The 19,129-nt window shown below is 48.7% G+C and overlaps 1 protein-coding gene across 2 annotated transcripts in view; it reads left to right on the top strand.

Moving 5' to 3' along the window:
* The window catches only part of DHFR (dihydrofolate reductase), a 296,698-nt gene that overhangs the window by 131,568 nt on the left and 146,001 nt on the right, over nt 1–19,129 (top strand). For both annotated transcript variants that reach the window (XM_085632404.1, XM_085632405.1), the window contains exon 3: nt 3,673–3,778. In XM_085632404.1, the coding sequence (XP_085488530.1) occupies nt 3,673–3,778 (106 nt within the window). The remainder of the gene's footprint in view (nt 1–3,672; nt 3,779–19,129) is intronic.

The raw sequence follows: 19,129 nt of genomic DNA, 5'->3' as shown, positions 1-19,129 counted from the left end.
TATGAAGAAAGCGTTGTGAGATGTCTTGCATGGCAAAAAAACATAAGGGAAGACGAGGAGGACGAATTCAACGGAGGCAGCAAAATGAAGATAAGTTTCATTACTGCAGTACAGGAACACAGCTTGGGACGGATCGCTCGTCACCATGATGAAGTAGGTGCTGGAGCAGCGGAGAATGGTTTACCCCGGTTAAGCAGGAACATTCAAATGACTCAAGTGGAACAAAACTATTCTAGAATCCAGCCTCACACTACCCATGAAGAACATTAGCTACTACTACTAAAGAAAGTGAATCTTAACTGTAAGACGAAATGCTGAGGTTAATAAAAATATACACTACAACAATCATTCATTCAGTCTGTCTATTGTAGTCACCACCACCTCCCCACCTTTCTGTTTTTGCTCCCACTGTGATGAGTTCTTCTCATCTGGGGTCCTGTTAATGTTCTGAATTCTTCGTAATATTTCTGTGCACCTATACATTTAATATTGATAACAAGAGTTAAGCTCCCTATTATAAGGCTTCTTAGCAGCTTCTAAGTCAAAGCTTGTATCTTGCCAAGGGACTTGTTGATATATTGAGGTCGTATTAGGAAGCTCATTTTAGATGCAGATCTTCATCTTACCTTGGGATTGATTGGGCCAGCTTGATTTTTCTTTTTTCTTCTCATCCCATACTTGAAAGAAAAAAAGAGGGCCAACTGCAGAGCATACCTTACACCAAGCCAATAGGGTGCCATCATCAAAACCAGAGTAAACCTCAATAATACTGCAGTTTTACTGTAAGAACATTTGAATGTCCTCAACTAAGGTAGCTGAATAAAGGCCATTGGTGTTTTACTTTTAAATTGTATGGCTAAATAACCTTCCCACTCGTCTAATCTGAGCCTAAACTAATCCTAGAAATGTAGTGAATAAAGAATATAAGCTTAGCTGGAGGAAATGATCACCTAATGCAAATTGAGCTGAGAATATAATGTTCCCAAAATGACTAAAACACTTCTCATCAGTCAGAGTGAACCTTCCAATCGGATGTCAATACAACAACAAAAATTGAGGAAAAGCATTCTGTTGAACTACTTACCTGACAGACATCAACAAAACTGCTCCCCGACAGCCCCACACCATCTGAAGGAAAACTTGGAGCTTTGTAATCTGTCACTGACGGCAGTCGATAGTATTTCCCTGTCAGTTGCTGGGTCAGGTAATTGTTGGTGTGGTGTCTGTACAGGAAATCTACGGGGTAGGAGATCTAGATGGACGCCGACAGGAGGATGCTGAGGGAGCAGAATCTTCTGTTTAAATAGGGTAAAAGGTGACCGCATAGTGCCTCGGGGTGTGGAATCTTCTCATTAGGCGATGGCTGGAACGAGTGAGCATGTGTAATCAAGCTTAAATGGAAAAAGGTTCAAAGTGAATAGATGTGTTTTGTTGTGGGTGGAAAGAAACGTGAAATGGATGCTACAAACCATCTACAGACTGAATGTTCAGTCCTCTGACGTAACGTCGGGGACAAATATGGACTGTAGAATCAGTCATTACCACCCATTACAATGCAGTAATCACAGCGTTGTGATACGTATACATAAAAGCTTAGTTGTTAAGTAATATTTTAACACACGTGATTAAACATGAAAAACCTTGTGGTACTCACCTGCATTGTAAGGACTTGTGTGGTATTTACCTGCGTGGTATAGACCGTTGTAAAGACTGCATACTTTGACTTTAGTGAATAAAAGAAAAAAATCGCATTAAAAAAGAGAGACTTAAAAATACTCTTAGAAAAGTTACATGCATAAAGACATGTACATTTTAAGGAACAGCATTTTTCTGTTTTTTACTTGTAGGTAGCCTTTAGGGGTTGCGTTACAGAAAACGGAGAGCTACCTGTTTATTGAAGTTTAGGAATCAGCCATTTGGTCAGTATTTGATTTAATAACGCATTTAAAGGACATCAAATTGGTAAAGGTGGCATTTCCCCTAAAAACATTCCCCTTGAGCGTTCCTTCCTCATCCCTCGTCTGTAACCGTCATCCATCCCCCAACCCAGTTGTTGACCCCACTCATTCGCCTAGCTCCTATTTGAAGGCACACTCGTTTTAAGGAGTTTACACAAATCCCTCTGTAATGTTTTAGTTTGTACCCAACTTGAATGATAGAGAATTTTGACAGACAGCGTTTATATTAGAGTTGGGCGAGCCAAAAATTTACAGGAAAAGCAGAGCTGAAGGTGAGCCAAGGGTCTGGCTTGTCTCGAAGAGCCCATGCACGAGCCAAGCCACGAAAATGTGTAAAACATGCAGCAAAAAAATAGTAAAAATGACTCTCTTCAAAATTCAGAAAAAGTGTTATTTAACATGGGAAATCATTTCACCTTAGCACATCCGATTAGATCACTGCGTTAACAACCATTTATTAGGTGTGATAGTTTTCAAACATTAATTTAGAAACATTCTTGCCCCATCACAACTTAACTTCCTTAGTGAACCAAAAGGCTGGTCAGTTGTTCGCACGATATAGGTTGTCGTTGTACAACAAGCAAACCTATAGTCTGTCATATCAAACACAAAAAGTGTTTGCACTGCGCACATATTCTTTTTAATTTAGGAATAATATTATGCTAACATGGTCTCTGTTCGTGCATTTAACATGAATACAGGAACGAAGCACGAGCCAACCTCTCATGGCTCCATAGAACACAATGTTTAAGAAAGGGATAAAGGATATAGGAGAAGAGGCGAAAAATCATTGAAAAATTTTAGTACGGTATCAAAATTAATGTATAAAAACGTATCTCGCCTTTGTAATACATTTATCAAACCGTTGATTAAAAAATAGCATTTGAACACCATTCTTTGACCATTTGTTTAATTGCATTTAACCCTAAAATACGCGTGTTTAAAATGACGTTTAAAAATTTGAGTCCCTTATATAATCTTGGCAAAGAAAGTCAACTTGGTGCGTAGTGGGTCTTGTGGGGCTCACATGGACCTTTTTCTGGAAGGGGAGCCTCACCGTTCGTCCCCTTCTGTAACCACAGGAGTCACAACAGTCGCGACAGCACAATTTTCATCTGTGCTGTTTTCAATGAGGACCCTTTGTGTCATATTCATAAATTTGCCAAATTTCTCCAGATCCGAGGGCTCTGTGCAGGACTGGAGCAGGGCACTGCGTCAATGCATTTTCTGAGCCCATGCCTTAAAAACATTGGTTTTAACAATTTGTGACGGTGTGGAATTAGGGCAGGGCAGCAACATATTGGGTGTACCAACGATTCTGCATTGTAGTTGCTCAGCCTGCATCTGGTTATATTACACAGCGCACATCTTGATTTCATATTTCTAGGTGCTCTCATGTGTGATAACAAAGAAACAAAATTACAGTGAACTAAAATAATTGCCTAGGATCACACAATTTGGTTAGGAGGGGAAGTTGGGATTAATCCCTGGTTTCACATTAGGCAATTCCGCCACTAGATATCTTTCTTCTGTTTTACATTAAAGGTTATATGTTTGCTAGCTTGAGAAGCGTATAGAATTTCATTTGGAATGATGGAGGCAACCACTAGATGTCAGTGACGGAGTACAAGCCACGTGGAATATTCTTGCCTTTGAATTAAAACATTAAGGGATAATGTCCTCGCCTTTGAATTCAGTGTTTTAATTCACGCAGGTAAACAAAATGCCGTGATCATGGGGAGAAAGACTTGGTTGTCTATTCCAGAGAAGAATCGACCGTTAAAAGGCAGAATTAACATAGTGCTCAGCAGAGAACTTACGTAAGTACAAACCCTGTCACATTTCATTAGTTCAATTTGCTATTGTAATAACCAAGGCCTGTGCTCTGTTGCTTTTCTGTCTCCTTGAAAACTATTCCGTGATTTTATACCTTAATTTGATATGCCGTTGCCCAGTTGTACTCTGTAATAAGTTTGTATTTTAATATCCATTCTGTATTCCCTCCCGTGGTATTGAATGAATGAAATGATACTTGTATAGCGCATGGCTACCCTGAGGCCTCCCAGCGCTGGGGACGGATCAAGCGGGCCAAAGCAAGTGCTAGAAGGGGATGTTAAAAAGATGAGTTTTCAGGAGTTTTCGAAATGCCAACAGGTTGGACTCCTTGCGCAGATAGAGGGGGAGGGAGTTCCAGGAGTTTGGAACCTTTTGCTATCTACGAGAAATAAAAATATAAAATAGTGTACATATGGCTTTACATTTTATTTTCAAATATCTAACCGTAACAGAAACTAAAAAGTATAGAGACAGCGGTGCTGCTCTTCTTGAGAATGCATATTTAGAAAGGTAAAATAAAATATAGAGAACAGGCAGGTAACTTTGTATTTTTTTTTTTTTTTTTTTTTTTTTTTTTTTTTAAAGACCTTTATTGTTATGTTTACGATACACAGCTTTGGCCTACAACCCTTCGGGCCGGCCGCATATTGCATTCATGCACTTTGTCTTAACTAACACAGCCCAGTGCCGTCAACCCGGGGGTACGGCGGCGCTAGAAAGTGCATTCGTATCACAGTGAAAGAAGGATAATGCAGGCCTCATTTTTCCTATGTAAACCATAAACAAACGGAGAGCTCCCAACGGCGCCGGCGCCGGACGAGCAACAACTCCCCCCCCCCCCTCCCCCCAAACTTCCCTAGAACCAGTCACCACTCGTACCGTAGATATACTCTGTACCCATGGGCGGCTGCGGCACCCCACCTCAGCCCCGGGAGCCACTGAAACGTGGGAGTCCTATATAGCCCCTGCATCATCCTGCTCGACTGCAGGCGGCTCACAAATGCCACCCCTAAAGTCATTCCATTTGGACCATACTTCCCCCCATTTCCTGGGGCACCCTCTCGCAATGTATACAGTCTTTTCTCGCAGCATGCACCAGTCCATGTCGCCGTGCCAGTCCGAGAGTTTTGGTGGAGTAGGGCTTCCCCAGAGTCTGGCAATGTTCCGTTTAGCCACCATTTGACCAAGCGTCACCCAGAGCCTACCCTTCGGTGGCAGGTCCGTTGGCTCCCAGATGTTCAGGAGACACCTCTTGGCCTCCGGGCGAATTTCCACCTCCCATACCTCCTCCATACACTTCACCACCCTCCTCCAATAGCGTTGAATCTGGGGGCAGTCCCACAACACGTGGAAGAAGGTGCCCGTCCCCCCACATCCCCTCCTACAAAGAACTGTGTCAACCCTGCCCATGGCGTGCAACCTAGTACAGGAGAAATAGATTCTGTGTAGCAGCTTGAGTTGGATCAGGCGCAGCCGGGCAGATATCGCGACCTCCCTAGGGGAGGCTAACGCATAGAGCCATTCCTCATCATCTATCTCAAGCCCGTCAGCGACCCACTTTTCTCTAAGGGGCAGCAGCAGATCAGGGGGGTTGTTAATTAGTTTTTTGTATGTGAGGGAGATGGCGTGTTCTGGGAGGTACCCATCCAGTAACCTATCTTCTAGCGGGGAGGCTTGCGGCGGCTTAGTGTCGGGTGGAATAGTAGCCTGTAAGGAGTGCCGCACCTGCAGGTATCTGAAGTATTCAGTGTGCGCAAGCTCATATGTGTCCTGCAGTTGGGCGAACGTACGGACCCCCGCGGGGCCCCAGATGTCTCTGATTTGGGAGATGCCTATAAGGTCCCAGTTGCGGAAGCCCTTAGTGCGTCCAAGATTACCCAATTGTTCAGACGCCCAGAGCGGCGTGGCTAGTGTTAGGACTCCCTCCCATCCGAGCTTCCTCTGGGCCATGCGCCAGACTTGAACCGAGTGAAGGGTAGGACCCGTGAGGTTGTGCGTACCTCGTTTGGAGTAGAGTGCTCTCTCATAGTTCCCACCGGGAAGCAGCCACCGATCCATACCGAAGGCTGGGTCGTTCCCGTCACCATATGTCCCATGATTTATCGCTGTGAGATGGGCCGCCCAGTAATACTTGCGAATATCGGGAAGGGCTATACCGCCGTCGTACCACCCCAACGTGAGTTTATTCAGCGAGATTCGGGGCGACCCTGCCCATAGGAGGTCCCGCAGCGCCGTCTCTATCGCCGCAAAGTAGGTGTTAGGGACTAAGTCGGGATAGTTTTGTAACGCATAGAGGAACCGTGGCAACCCCAGCATCTTGAATAAGGCTGCCCGACCCAACAACGACATTGGCAGGCGCTGCCAGGCCTTGGCCTCCCTCTGCAGCCGAACCAACGGTGGCTTGAGGTTGCGCTCGTATAACAGGGTCTTGTCAGTCGTGATGAATATTCCCAGATACCGGAAGCCGTCGTCCGCCACCCTGATAGGGCATGCGTCAGGGAGCCTCGGGGGGTCGCCCCGCAAGACGTAAAGCTGTGATTTGGCCCAGTTGATCCGGAAGCCCGAATTACGCCCAAAACTCGCAAATATGTCGAGTGCCACTATGAGGGACCTGCGCGGCCTGCAAAGGTATAAGAGAATGTCGTCGGCGTAGAGGGATATTCTGTCCTCCCACCCCTCCGTCCACGCTATACCTCTGAGATCGACGTCCTGCCTTATCCAGGCCGCGAGCGGCTCAAGGGAGAGGGCAAAGAGAAGAGGAGAGAGGGGGCAGCCCTGCCTAGTCCCTCTGGCAAGCGGGAACACCTCGGACAATTTGTTATTAACCAGTACCTGCGCTAGGGGTTCGGTGTATAAGAGACGCACCCAGGCTATAAATTGAGGTCCAAATCCGAATTTATGCAGAACTGCAAACATGTATGGCCACTCTAAGGTGTCGAAGGCCATCGTGGCGTCTAGGGAGACCACCACTGCGTCTTCCTGCAGTCTGTGGCGCTGCCCCAGAACACCGTGCAACCGTCTGATGTTGAGGGCCGTGTTACGGTGAGGCATGAATCCCGATTGGTCCGGGTGGACCAACGAGGGAAGCACTGCCTTAAGCCTGTTGGTAAGCGTCTTTGCCAGTATTTTGGGCTCCGCATTGAGGAGCGAAATTGGCCTGTAGGAGGCACAGGAGTCCTTGGGCCTCCCGTCCTTATGGAGTGCCACTATAGTCGCGATGCGCTGGTCGCGGGGTAGGACCCCACTTTCCCTGCTTCGATCGAACATGAGCTTCAAGTATTTGCTCGTGACATCCGGACGGAGTTTGTAAAGCTCTATCGGAAGGCCGTTGGGTCCGAGAGCCTTTCCCGGGCGAAGTTCCCCTATTGCACGCTGCAGTTCGGATTCGGTGATCGGGCCATCCATAGTTTCACGATCTTCTTCCGAAAGGGAGGGCAAGCGAATGTCCGTTAAGAGGACCCTGGAGTCCTCCTCCGGCCTATCAGACTCACTCCGATAGACCCGCTGGAAGTGTCTCGCGAATTGGCTAACTATTTCCCTGGGTTCTGTCACTACAGTCCCAGACTCGGTGCGTATTTCAGGCACCACCTTGCTGGCTTGTTGTTTTTTCTCCAGCCAGGCTATCAATTTCCCGGCTTTATCTCCCTGATCATAGATCGTGCCAAGCTTATGTTGAGCCACTGTCTGAGCCTCCTGGGTGACCAGAGCCCTATATTCCGCCGCCTTCAGCTGCAGTTTGTGCCTCGCTTCACAACCCCCCCCCGCAGTCGCCTCCCCCTCCAGAGCCTCCAATTCCGCCTCAATCGTGGTAACCTGCAGGCGCCGCTCCCGACGTCGTGCCGCTATGGCCGAGAGCGCCTCCCCTCTAATCACGGGTTTAAATGCCTCCCATAGGGTGACCGGGGAGTCTACGGAGCCAAGATTATCATCAAAGTACTGGGAGATTGAGGCGGACACGTGTTTCCTGGTGTCCTCATTTTTCAATTGCCAAGCGCTCACGGGCACTATCCCTCCCTCCCGGTGAGTGCCAATCACGATGTGTGTACGGACAGGTGAATGGTCGGAGATACCCCTAGGCAGGAGCTCCGTCTCCCGGACTGTCATATCGGGCTGCAGGAGGGTAAGGATATAATCTAGTCGTGAGAAGGAGTGGTGCGACCCCGAGAAGAAGGTAAAGTGGGTGTCTGTAGGGTGGAGCAGCCGCCAAACATCTGTGAGTCCGAAGCTGTCAATAAATTCCGCCAACCACCCCTGCCCTCGAGGGAGGTCCCGGGGCGGCTGCCTATCACGGGTTCCTGACACCACGGCGTTAAAGTCCCCGCCTAGCATCAACTGACCCCCGGGAAGGGAAAGGAGTAGCGCCCCCAGATCCGCGAAGGCCCGGGCCTGGAGGCCAGGCGGGACGTATATGGAAAGCAGGGTAAGTGTGCGTCCCTCCCACCGTCCAGAGACAGCCGTGAAACGGCCCTGCGGATCAGTTTTGATCAGGTCTATATGGAAAGGCAGTGAGCGCCGCAGGAGGATCCCCACTCCCCGGGAACCAGATGTAAAGCCAGAGTGCGCCGCCAGCATGAAGCCATACCTATTCAGTGCCTGACAGACATTACCCATCAAATGAGTCTCTTGCAGCAGCACCACGTCCGGCTGGTGCCGCTTGAGGAATTGCAGGACTATAGTGCGCTTAAGCCTGTCCCCCAACCCATTGACATTCCAGCTTAGGACTTTTAGACTCTTCTCCCATCGGCTATCCATCGCCCTTGCTCTGCAGGGTGCCTCGTCCCACCACCCCAATGTTGCGGCTGCCGCAGTGATGACCTAGTTCGTGTGACCATAAACTCCCCCCTCCCCCCCCCAACTCAACAACCCCCAACCTCCCCGCCACCCCATGCCCAACAGACCCCCCCCTCCCTGCCCCCTGCTCCGTGGGCTCAAAACTACCCACCACCCCAATTAGCAGAGCGCCTGTCGCCCAACCCTACCCCGGTGAGAGCCCACCGAGGAACTTACGTGGGAAGGTCGTGAGCCAGCCCAATCCTGACCGCCCGCCCGTGGTGCCCAGGTAACACAGCCCCCCAGGTCCTCAAAACATCTGCTACATAAGGAGCCCGGCTAAGCAACCCCAGGCGTTAAAGTCTAAGCACCTCATGGAGCATGCCAGTCTCACAGCTAACAACCATAATACTTTACTGTCCGATGGCTTCTATGTCGAGCGTCCATGGCTCATCTCACTGCGTCGTCTCTAGGCGTGTCCCAACGAGGACTATTCGATCTTGACCTCCAAGACCGCTGGCTCTGCTCTCCCCTGTCCACTCGCCCCGTCGCTGACCCGGGGGAGGAGTTCCCCACACTTCTCCGCTGTTCACCATCGCGCCGTGGGTCCCGGGACGTATCCTCTGAGTCCAGCCACTCCTGCACCGCCGCAGGCGATGTGAAGAAATGGGATTTGCCACCAGCTATGACCTTCAATTTGGCAGGAAAGAACATCATGTACCGAATCCCGCGGTTACGGAGCGCCGCCTTCACCCCCTGAAAGGAGCGCCTCTCCTGCTGAACCTGGAGCGTGAAGTCTGGGAAGAAGCGAACAGTGGCGCCCTCGTACTTCAAATCCCCGTGTTGCCTAGCCGCCTGGAGAATTGCATCGCGGTCTCGATAGTTTAGGATTTTGGCGATGATCGTTCGCGGGAAGGCCCCTGGTTTGGGTTTCGGGATAGGGGCCCTGTGCGCCCGCTCGACCGTGAACAGTTTAGACAGTCTCTTGGGTTTAAGGTGTTGAAGGATCAAATCCTCGATAAAGAGTTCCATACAGTCCCCTTCAAGGCCTTCCGCCACACCTACCACACGGATGTTACTTCTCCGGGCCCGGCCTTCCTGCTCGTCGAGTCGCGAAGCTAGCAGTCTATGCTGGTGGATGAGTTCGTTAACCCTCCCGGTGAGCCGCTTCTCGGATTCCTGCAGGGTGACGATGTCAGCTGCATTGGTTTTAGAGCGGTCGGTGGTGGTCCCCAAGTCAGCCCGGAGCAAGTTAACTTCTATAGTGATCTTGTCCATTTTCGTCTCCAGGTTGGTGCCCAGGGTTTGAATCGCGGCCATGATGGACGTCAGGGAGGGTTCCGCCTGGCCTGCCGCCTCCTTCGCCGTCCCACCTGGTTGTGTCGCCGGTTTGGCCACTGTGTAGTTGTCCAGTTTGTTTGACTGGGTCGCGGCTCCTCCTTTAGGCCGCATGGCGCCGCCGGTACCTCCGGGGACAGCGTCCCCCTTGCCCCTTTCGCTCGGAGGCGCCCGCAGGGGGCCGCGCCAGCTCCGGTCGCCCAAGTGTAGTCGGGCGCAATCCTGGCACCGCCGGCACTCTCCTGGTCGAATCGCCGGGAGGGGGGCCCCCCAGACGAACCTTGCGCGCCCGCTGTTTGGTCAGGAGCCTCAGTCGCCTTTCGGGCCGAAGATCGTTCGCCCAGGTCGCACCAACGGCAATGAACAGGGGCCCAAGCCGGCGGGCCACACGTGTCACCCCAAAGCAACTGCCCCGGCTGGTCTCACGTCCTCGCCCCCGCCGAAGCAAATCCGGAGGTTCACGGCGCCTCCTGTCTCATCGCCAGACACGCAGGGCCCCTGCCGCCGCACTCCGCTCCTCTCGCTGTTCGGCCCTCAGTCACCGATGGCAGGCTGCAGGAAGCCAACCGTCCTCGGCGGCGCCCCTCCGCGCGCCGCACGCGTCAGGCCGAAGCCGGGGCTCCAAGTAGAAAGGGGGCCGCCCCGCAGCTCCGGAGCGATGCACTCGGCCGCCGCCGTCGGTCGCGGCAGCCGCTTCAAGCCCTCCGAGGGTCCTCGGGGTCCGCAAAAGCGCTCCGCTGGATCACTGGGCCCTGGGGGAGCCGGGGGGCATTCACTGACCCGCCCCGCAGCTCGAATAAATGTCGGATGATGGAGGACACCAACGGTCCCGGCGGAGCTCAGGAATCAGGCGGCCATTTCGTTCGGCGCCTGGCCACGCCCCCCGTATTTTTTCTTTTTAACGTACTTTATTAAATTTCTTAACATTACAACTCTTATAAACAGTTGTTTATAGCACATACATTTCACTATAGTAGCTAAAACAAGTAATTAACTACTCTATCCACCCCCCACAGACTCAGTCCTACATTGCTATTCATGCTTGTCAGCCAGCACTACAGTATGAACATTTGCATATAATAACACCGTTACATTCAAAAACATTTGTACTATATAATGAGCGTACAACATCCCGCATTTGGCCCACCATAAGCGACACCAGTGTTCCTTCCGTTATGCCTGTACATCTGTAGCTATAAATTCATCCAACATCGCGTTCCACTCCGGTGAGATGGGTTTCTTACCAGGTAACTTTTTGTAAATAAAAGCAGATGCTACTTTAAAGCAGCCTGGCTACTGTAGAGTCCCACAGTGAAATGCATCGTTAGCCTGCCCATAACTTCAACCAAGTGAACCAAAAAACAAGAGTACAAGCTGGGAGAAAGCAAAAAGAGACCTTCATATCAATTCTATAGATTTCACAGAGTTGCCTGCCTGAATTGACTGCTCTGTAGGCAACATCAAGACAACCGTGTCAAGCAGCAGTATGGACAGACCAGCCAGTGCATCTCACCCATGGAGGTGTTCCTGAGAAGAGCAGGATTAGCTGCAAGAAGTTACATCAAACGAAGACATGAAGTGCTTCCTGTAGATCATTACTAAACAAAGATTCAAAGTAATGGGTGCGGTACAGCAGCAGCCTGGTGGAGCACTCTCCTATCTAAACAATCTAGACCCCCTCAAGCAGGCTACTGAAAGCAGCATACAACATCTAAGACTATTTCAGAACGGAGTAGGATAATTCAAGTGGCGAATAAATTGGACTCCATATTGAGCCAGAGAGAAGGCACAACAGTGCTCCAAATAATTATAGTTGTGACACGACAGTAGCACAGGGAAACGACTGTCATTTCTACGAAGCTAGATTGTGAGAACAGGCTGCTGAGTAAGGCAACCAGAGAGGAGTTTATACAGTGCACAGAAATCAGTCACAAGCTCAAGGGTCTGGCTGAAGAGGGAGCTCTTTTAGATTGTGTCTCTTCTAGTGTATAGAGTGTTAAATGTATGTTCAAATTTTGGAGGGAGACGAAAATGGCATGGGATACCTTAGGGAAGGACATGAAAGCCAGTAAGTTCTCACTGCATTGAACAATAAAGCTGAATTCTAGTTTCAGAATACTCTGATCTTGCTTTTTCCTGTTGGGAGTCTAAAAAAGTGATCGGAGGACGAAGGGAGGTGAAAAAGGGAAATTATTCCGATGTGGTGCACCTCTAGATACTAATGAGACAGAAAAGAAAGGAAACAGCTGACCAGAAGCTGTATTAGATGTACTTTGAGACCGAGGCTCTTCATAGTCTCCAGTTCAGAAAGGCGGAATGGCCTGCCTATAAAAATGATATAAAGGGATAGCTGAGACAGTTGCAAAGCCTATGCTGTCAATTTTTCCAAGCGGCACATGAGGGCTGCTGCCACCCTGGGGATCAGCGGACGGCCACCATTGTGGTTATACACAAATAAAGGAAGCCACTGGTGAAGTATGGCTCCTATAGGCTGATTTCCTTTCTTAATTAACGTAGAGGCTAAGGTACTGGCGAAGGTCCTGGTGAACCGGCTTTGTACGGTTATCACCTCCATCGTGCACTGAAAAACCACTTCGGCTTTATGCCACACAGAAGCACCCGCCTTAATTTACGCTGCTTATATAGGGTACTTCACATGACAAAATTGCCCCAGACTGAGCAGGCAGTGTTGATGGTTCTCAATGCCAGAACGGCATTCAACAGCATCAAATGGGCCCATATGTTTGCTACACTCGACAGATTGGGCTTTGGGACGAAATTCTGTGGGTGGGTCAAGCTCCTCTACCAGGCTCCATTCGCGAGGTTGAGAGTTAACGGGACGACATCCTGTGCCTTTTCCCTGCAGAAAGGAACTCAACAGGGGTGCCCCCTCCCACCCATGATATTTGCTTTGGAGCTCAAGCCGCTCATGGCCTGGGTTCGCCAGGACTCGTTGCTACAGGGAGTAAAGGCCGCCGGAGGGTGGGGGCAATGTATCTTCCTATATGCAGATGACTTTCAGCTATACATTACCCAGTTATCCAAATCTATACCCAGAATACTGCAGGTCTTTGATCTCTTTGGCAGCTATTCTGGCTACCAAATTAACTGAACCAAATCCATAGTGTTTCCGTTGTCGGGGCAGCGCCAAAGCTGCCCCCTGATTGCACAGCAGTTGTATTAGATGGATTCGAGTACCTGGGTATCTATATTACCTGTGACCCACAAGAGTTTCTGGGTAGAAATGCGCTCCCACAATTGGACAGACTACAGGGAGACGTAGATCACTGGAGGCACCTGCCACAGAGCAGCACTACACAAAATGGTGACTCTCCCACATCTTCTCTATGTATTCCAAAATGCGCCATTCCAGACTCAGTCTGAGTTTTTCAAGAAATTTTATCATGAAGTCCGATTATTGTTATAGAATTGCGGCACCACACATAGTGCTGGGTAAATTGCAGCGCGGAGTATATGACGGTAGTCTGGCAGTCCCAGACATGCGAAAGTACTACTGGGCAGCTGCTAATCATTAATGACTTTATCTTCTCTTATCGTTAAGAACCCAACTATCGATTTGACTGAGACGTAATGGAACGTTGATGCGATTCTGTATCATATGGTTGAAGGAACGAAGCTTGCCAGCAAATACCCAGAACGTGGTTAGGGTATGGAGGGAAGCTCTGACCTACTTGGGCTGGAGAGGTAGACTCGCCAATATGTCACCAATATGGGACAGCGCCTGTCGGGGGACTGTTTGGCTTCTCCAGATGGGAATTACTAGGAACAGAGCACTTCAGTGGCAGCTCCTCTGTTAAGGCGGAGATGTGTTGCCCCACAGAAAAAATATTATTGGCATGTTATTTTATTTTTCTGTACTGGCTCTGTTTAGGTGTGTGTTTGGACTGGGCTGCCTACAGAGAATGGGGGAGCAGTGGTGCGCACTTACCATTTCTCCACCTGGCTGTTTGGCACAGCCGGGTTGAGAACATGCACAGCCTCCCACCCCCTATCTGAGCGCCGAACCAGGCCACTCAGACCAATCACGAGGCTGCTGTCATTCTGGTGATCTCAGCGTCGTGATTGGCTTACAGGAGTCTGGAAGCCTGTGTTCTTCCTGTGTCGACCTAAGAGGACGGAGAAGGGATAAGGGCCATCAGATAAGTGGATGTTCGAGGCATAAGAGCTGTAGATCGCATACTTTTGCATAGATAGCCATCTGGTGTTGGGCTTGGATGTTTGCACTTTGTTATTGTAGAAGTCTTTGTAATCACGAGATAGATGACTCCTCCTTTGGTTAGTACTGTGCATGGACATCGACTCCATCTTGTTTTTTCCCGCCATCGGTTTCGGATGTGATTTGCTGCACTCCGGATCAGTGTCGTTTTGATTCCCCTTCAACGCCAAAGCTCTCACTGCTCGACGGTATTGTTTCGATCGCGATCTCTCGACGTGCATCTACTTTCCAAAGAGATTCTCGAGTCCGGTCATCGACGTGGGCCGATCGGACCATCAACCAGCATATGGAAAGGACTCCATTTAAAAAATACAAGTGTGGGGCTAAATCCCCACACACAGATCTCCACGAGGTCTGCAACCTCTGTCTCTCTCCAGAACACGAGAGTCGAAACTGCCAGGCCTGTGATTCTTTCATGTCCAAGAAGACTATACGTGATCGCCGGGCTCGACGTTACGAAATGTCCAGATCAACAGTCTTCGCGCCGGAAGACATCTTCGAGGCAGGCCCAATGATCGGAACCGTAGACAGGAGATGAACAAGCCAGCGTCTCTGAAGCCGACGACTCAGAAGACCAGTCGATTTAATCCAGGTCAACAAACCGTGAGTACTGACGTCGATACCCTGGCCCTGAAAAACCACAAGGCTCCGGTAACACCTTCACCTTCGGATCTGGGTCAACACCGTGATACTGCTTCGGAAACCCAGCCTCCGGGCCCGGCTCCAAAGCCCACTATGCCTTCAGGCAGCTCGGAATCGAGCCAGCCACATCACAATACCGAAAAACCCTCTTCGGCACCAAACATAAGCCCAAGGTACCGTTGACTCCAGACTCTGACACCGAAACCCAAAATACAAAAAACTTTGGCACCAAAGCAAACTCCATCCAAAACTTCGGATCCGAAAAAACAGCCACCATCTTCGGAGTGGAAAACACCACCTAAGCAGAAGGACACAAAAACTCCTCCTAAAGTTAAGGAAGATGGGTCAAAACACCACTCGTAGCCTAAGTCCTCGGCGCCGAAAAAAGACAGTGTATCCAAGGAACTTTTCCATCCAGATCCACTGGATCCTAAGCAAAAGACACTGCATATTGACCCCATTACTGGGCTAGCCACCTCTATACCACTTAAAAAGAGGAAATTGGACACCTCAGAAACACCTGAGATACCCTCAAAGAAAAAAGACTCAGCCACCTCACCTATGAGACCTTCTTCACCACCTCCACAGCTTCCAGCCATTCTACTTCCTCCAGCAAACTCTCCAATACCTCCTCTATCACTTGCAACACAAGATGACGATGAGGATTTAGACGGTGGGGATGAAGATATAGACCCACCACATCATGATAGAAATACTGATGATGACACCTACAGTATTCCACCTCGTGACTCAAGGGAAGATTATAATGTCCCAGATGTATCTGAGCCAGATTTATACCCCTCCAGATGACAATGTAGGGTTTGCGCTACTAATAAATAGAGCTGCACAATACCATGGGGTTCAACTCCATTCAGACCCCCTGGAAGAGGATTTTTTATTAGACTTTTTCACAGCCTCAAACAAAAAAAAAACACTCTCCCTATGCTTAAAGGGATGATTAAACATGCCCTGAGGTTTTTAAAGACCCTGTCAAAGGTAGGGTACTCAATCCTAGAATTGAGAGAAAATACAAAGCCGCTCCAAGTGTTCCAGTTTACATAAAGAGTCAACTTTCTTGGACTCATTGGAAGTGGCGAATGCCCGTTAACGGTCAAATCCCCAAACCACAGTTGATGCACCTCTGCCGGACAAAGAGTCTAAATTACTAGACGCATCAGGTAAAAGAGTTGCATCCCAGGTGGCAAACATCTGGCGTATCGCCAACTCACAAGCCTTACTAGCAAGGTATGATAGGGCTCACTACGATGAGCTTGAAAAACTCATGCAGCATCTCCCAGACCAATATAAGACCAAGGCAAACGATCTTATACAAGAGGGAAAATTAATAACAAACACCTCAATTAAATGTGCCCTAGATACAGCATCTCGCACAATTAATACAAGTGTATTACTGCGCAGACATGCGTGGCTACGCATATCTGGTTTCAAACAAGAGGTACAGTCTACCATCCTCAATCAACCCTTCGATCAGGAACACTTGTTTGGTCTTTAGGAAAGATGAAAAAGGACACAAACAGGCAAATCCATGGGGCCTCTACAAGCAACAACTAGTAGAGGTTCTTTTCGTCGCTCCTCTTATATAGGGGTGCCTCCAAAACATCTGGCATAGAAAACACCTCTTCAGCATACAAAAGCCCCACTCAAACTTCTCCTAGCAGAGGATATTTTATAGGGACACAGAGCTAATAAGAACAGGGGCAGAGGACGTGGGTCTAATACCTGCAACTCCCCCACCACAAAACAGTGACCCCCCCCCCCCCCCTTCAAAAGATCACTCCGGTCGGGGGAAGACTATCTTCCTACCTGTCTGGAATTCCATCACCACAGACAAGTGGGTAAGACAAATTATCCAGTATGGTTACTGCCTGGAACTTACTTCTACCCCCCTCCCACTCCCCCCACATACCTCCCTAACAGCGTCCAATGTCCACAGAACATCTAACGCTTCTCAAGCAGGAGGTTCTCTCGCTCTTGCAAAAACATGCAATAGAACCGGTTCCCCTACACCAGAAAGGTACAGGGGTTTACTCCCTTTATTTCCTCATTCCCAAAAAGGGCAGCTCTCTCAGGCCAATATTAGACCTCAGATCGTTAAACCTGTACATACAATCCGACCACTTCCACATGGTCCTGCTACAGCAAGTCCTCCCTCTGCTCCACAAGGCGATTTCCTTGCCACTTTAGATCTCAAGGACGCCTACTTCCACTTTCCTATTCACCCTGCTCACAGGAGGTACCTACGGTTCATAGTGGACGGACATTACCAATTCAAAGTCCTTCCATTCGGGGTCACAACAGCACCCATAGTCTTAACAAAATGTCTCGCAGTGGTAGCAGCCCACTTAAGAAGACAACAAATTCATGTGTTTCCTTATCTAGACTACTGGCTCATAAAAGCCAAGTCACGCAACAATTGTGTACAACAAACACACAACACGATCCAGCTGCTGCACAACTTAGGATTCACAATAAACCTCACCAAGTCACATCTCCAACCGTCCCACACCCAACAGTATCTAGGTGCAACAATAGATACTTCCAAAGCCCTTGCATTCAACCGCAACACTCGCTACCAGCTCAAGTGTTCATGCAGTTAATAGGGATGATGGCCTCTTGCATCTTAATTGTCCCTTACGCAAGACTCCAAATGCGTCCGTTACAAGTATGTCTAGCACAACAATGGAACCAAGCTCAAGGTCATCTTACAGATCTGGTGTTGGGAGACAGCTGCACATATCGCTCTCTGCAATGGTGGAGCACACAAAAGCTTTCCAAAGGGTGGCCGTTCTTGGACCCGGTTCCTCCAATAGTACTATCTGCAGACACATCGCTCACCAGCTGGGGAGCTCATCTCTTACACCACACCATTCAGGGTATGTGGACCCCTCAAAGGAAACTCCTCCACATCAATCTCCTGGAGTTATGGGCCATATTTCTCGCCCTAAAGTCATTTCAGAAACATCTCCTAGGCAAAACTGTCCTCGTCCGGACAGACAACCTGACAGAAATGTACTATATACAAAAACCAGGGGGACACACTCTTTGCAGCTTTCACGCTTAGCACAGTGCATTTGGAGATGGGCCATTCCTCAAAAGATATACCTCTTATCAGAGCATCTACCTGGGATACACAATCCTATTGCGAATCTACTCGGTTGTCAACAACAGCAGATTCACAAATGGGAACTTCATCCGCAAGTTCTTCATCCGTTTTTTCAAATGTGGGGCCACCCAGACATAGATCTGTTTGCATCACCTTTAATCACAAAATGCCCAAACTTCGCCTCCAGGTATCCACACCCCTTGTCCAAAGGCAATGTGATATATCGATGAACTGGTCAGGCAGATTTGCATAAGCTTTTCCGCCTCTCCTGCTCATTCCGATACCGGTGTGCAAGCTCAAACAACAGTGTCTCACACTGATCCTGGTTGCTCCAACATGGGCCCGACAACCATGGTTCACGACATTGCTGGAACTCTAAGTAGTTCCACACCAAAAGCTGCACCTTTCCCGAAAGCATCTCACGCAGAACCATGAAGAGATAAGACATCCAGAACCAGCTCAACTGAACCTAGCGGTCTGGCTCCTGAAGTCTTAGAGTTTGGTTACCTCAATCTCCCACCAGACTGTATGAACGTCATTAAAGAAACTAGACGTCCTACCACTAGAGCATGCTATGCAGCTAAATGGAAAAGATTTGTTATTTACTGCAATAATACAATCAATCCACTAGATGTTTCAACTCAAAATATTATCTGTTATCTCCTGCATCTACAAAGATGTAATCTAGCGTATACATCAATACGAACAGACAACACTTGTCATTATTTAGGGTACCTCCCATCAAAGCATTCCTCCCAGAATTCCACCCTCTCCAGTATGGAATCAAAACTTTGTCCTTACTAGGCTCATGAGTCCCCCATTTGAACCTTTACATAAATGTGAGTTACAGTTCCTCACATGGAAAGTAGCTTTCCTTGTGGCCATCACATCTCTCAGAAGAGTAAGTGAACTCCAGACATTAACCATACAAGAACCATTTTTGCAAATACATCACAACAAAGTGGTTCTTAGGACAAACCCTAAATTCTTACCTAAAGTAGTTTCAACTTTCCATCTTAACCAGTCTGAGCTCCCAGTATTTTTTCCGCAACCAGACTCAGTAGCTGAACGGGCTCTCCATACGCTTGACATCAAGAGCTATTCTTTACTACATTGAAAGGACAAAAAGTTTCAGGAAAACTAAACCACTCTTCGTAGCTTTCTCACCGCCACACAAGGGCAATCCTATTTCAAAAGCTGGAATTGCCAGGTGGATCATTAAAT

The sequence above is a fragment of the Triturus cristatus genome, chromosome 2_1, assembly GCF_964204655.1.
Source record: "Triturus cristatus chromosome 2_1, aTriCri1.1, whole genome shotgun sequence".
Classification (NCBI taxonomy): Eukaryota; Metazoa; Chordata; class Amphibia; order Caudata; family Salamandridae; genus Triturus; species Triturus cristatus.
The sequence above is the reverse complement of the archived record's forward strand: the minus strand, read 5'-3'. Positions and strand labels throughout refer to the sequence as shown.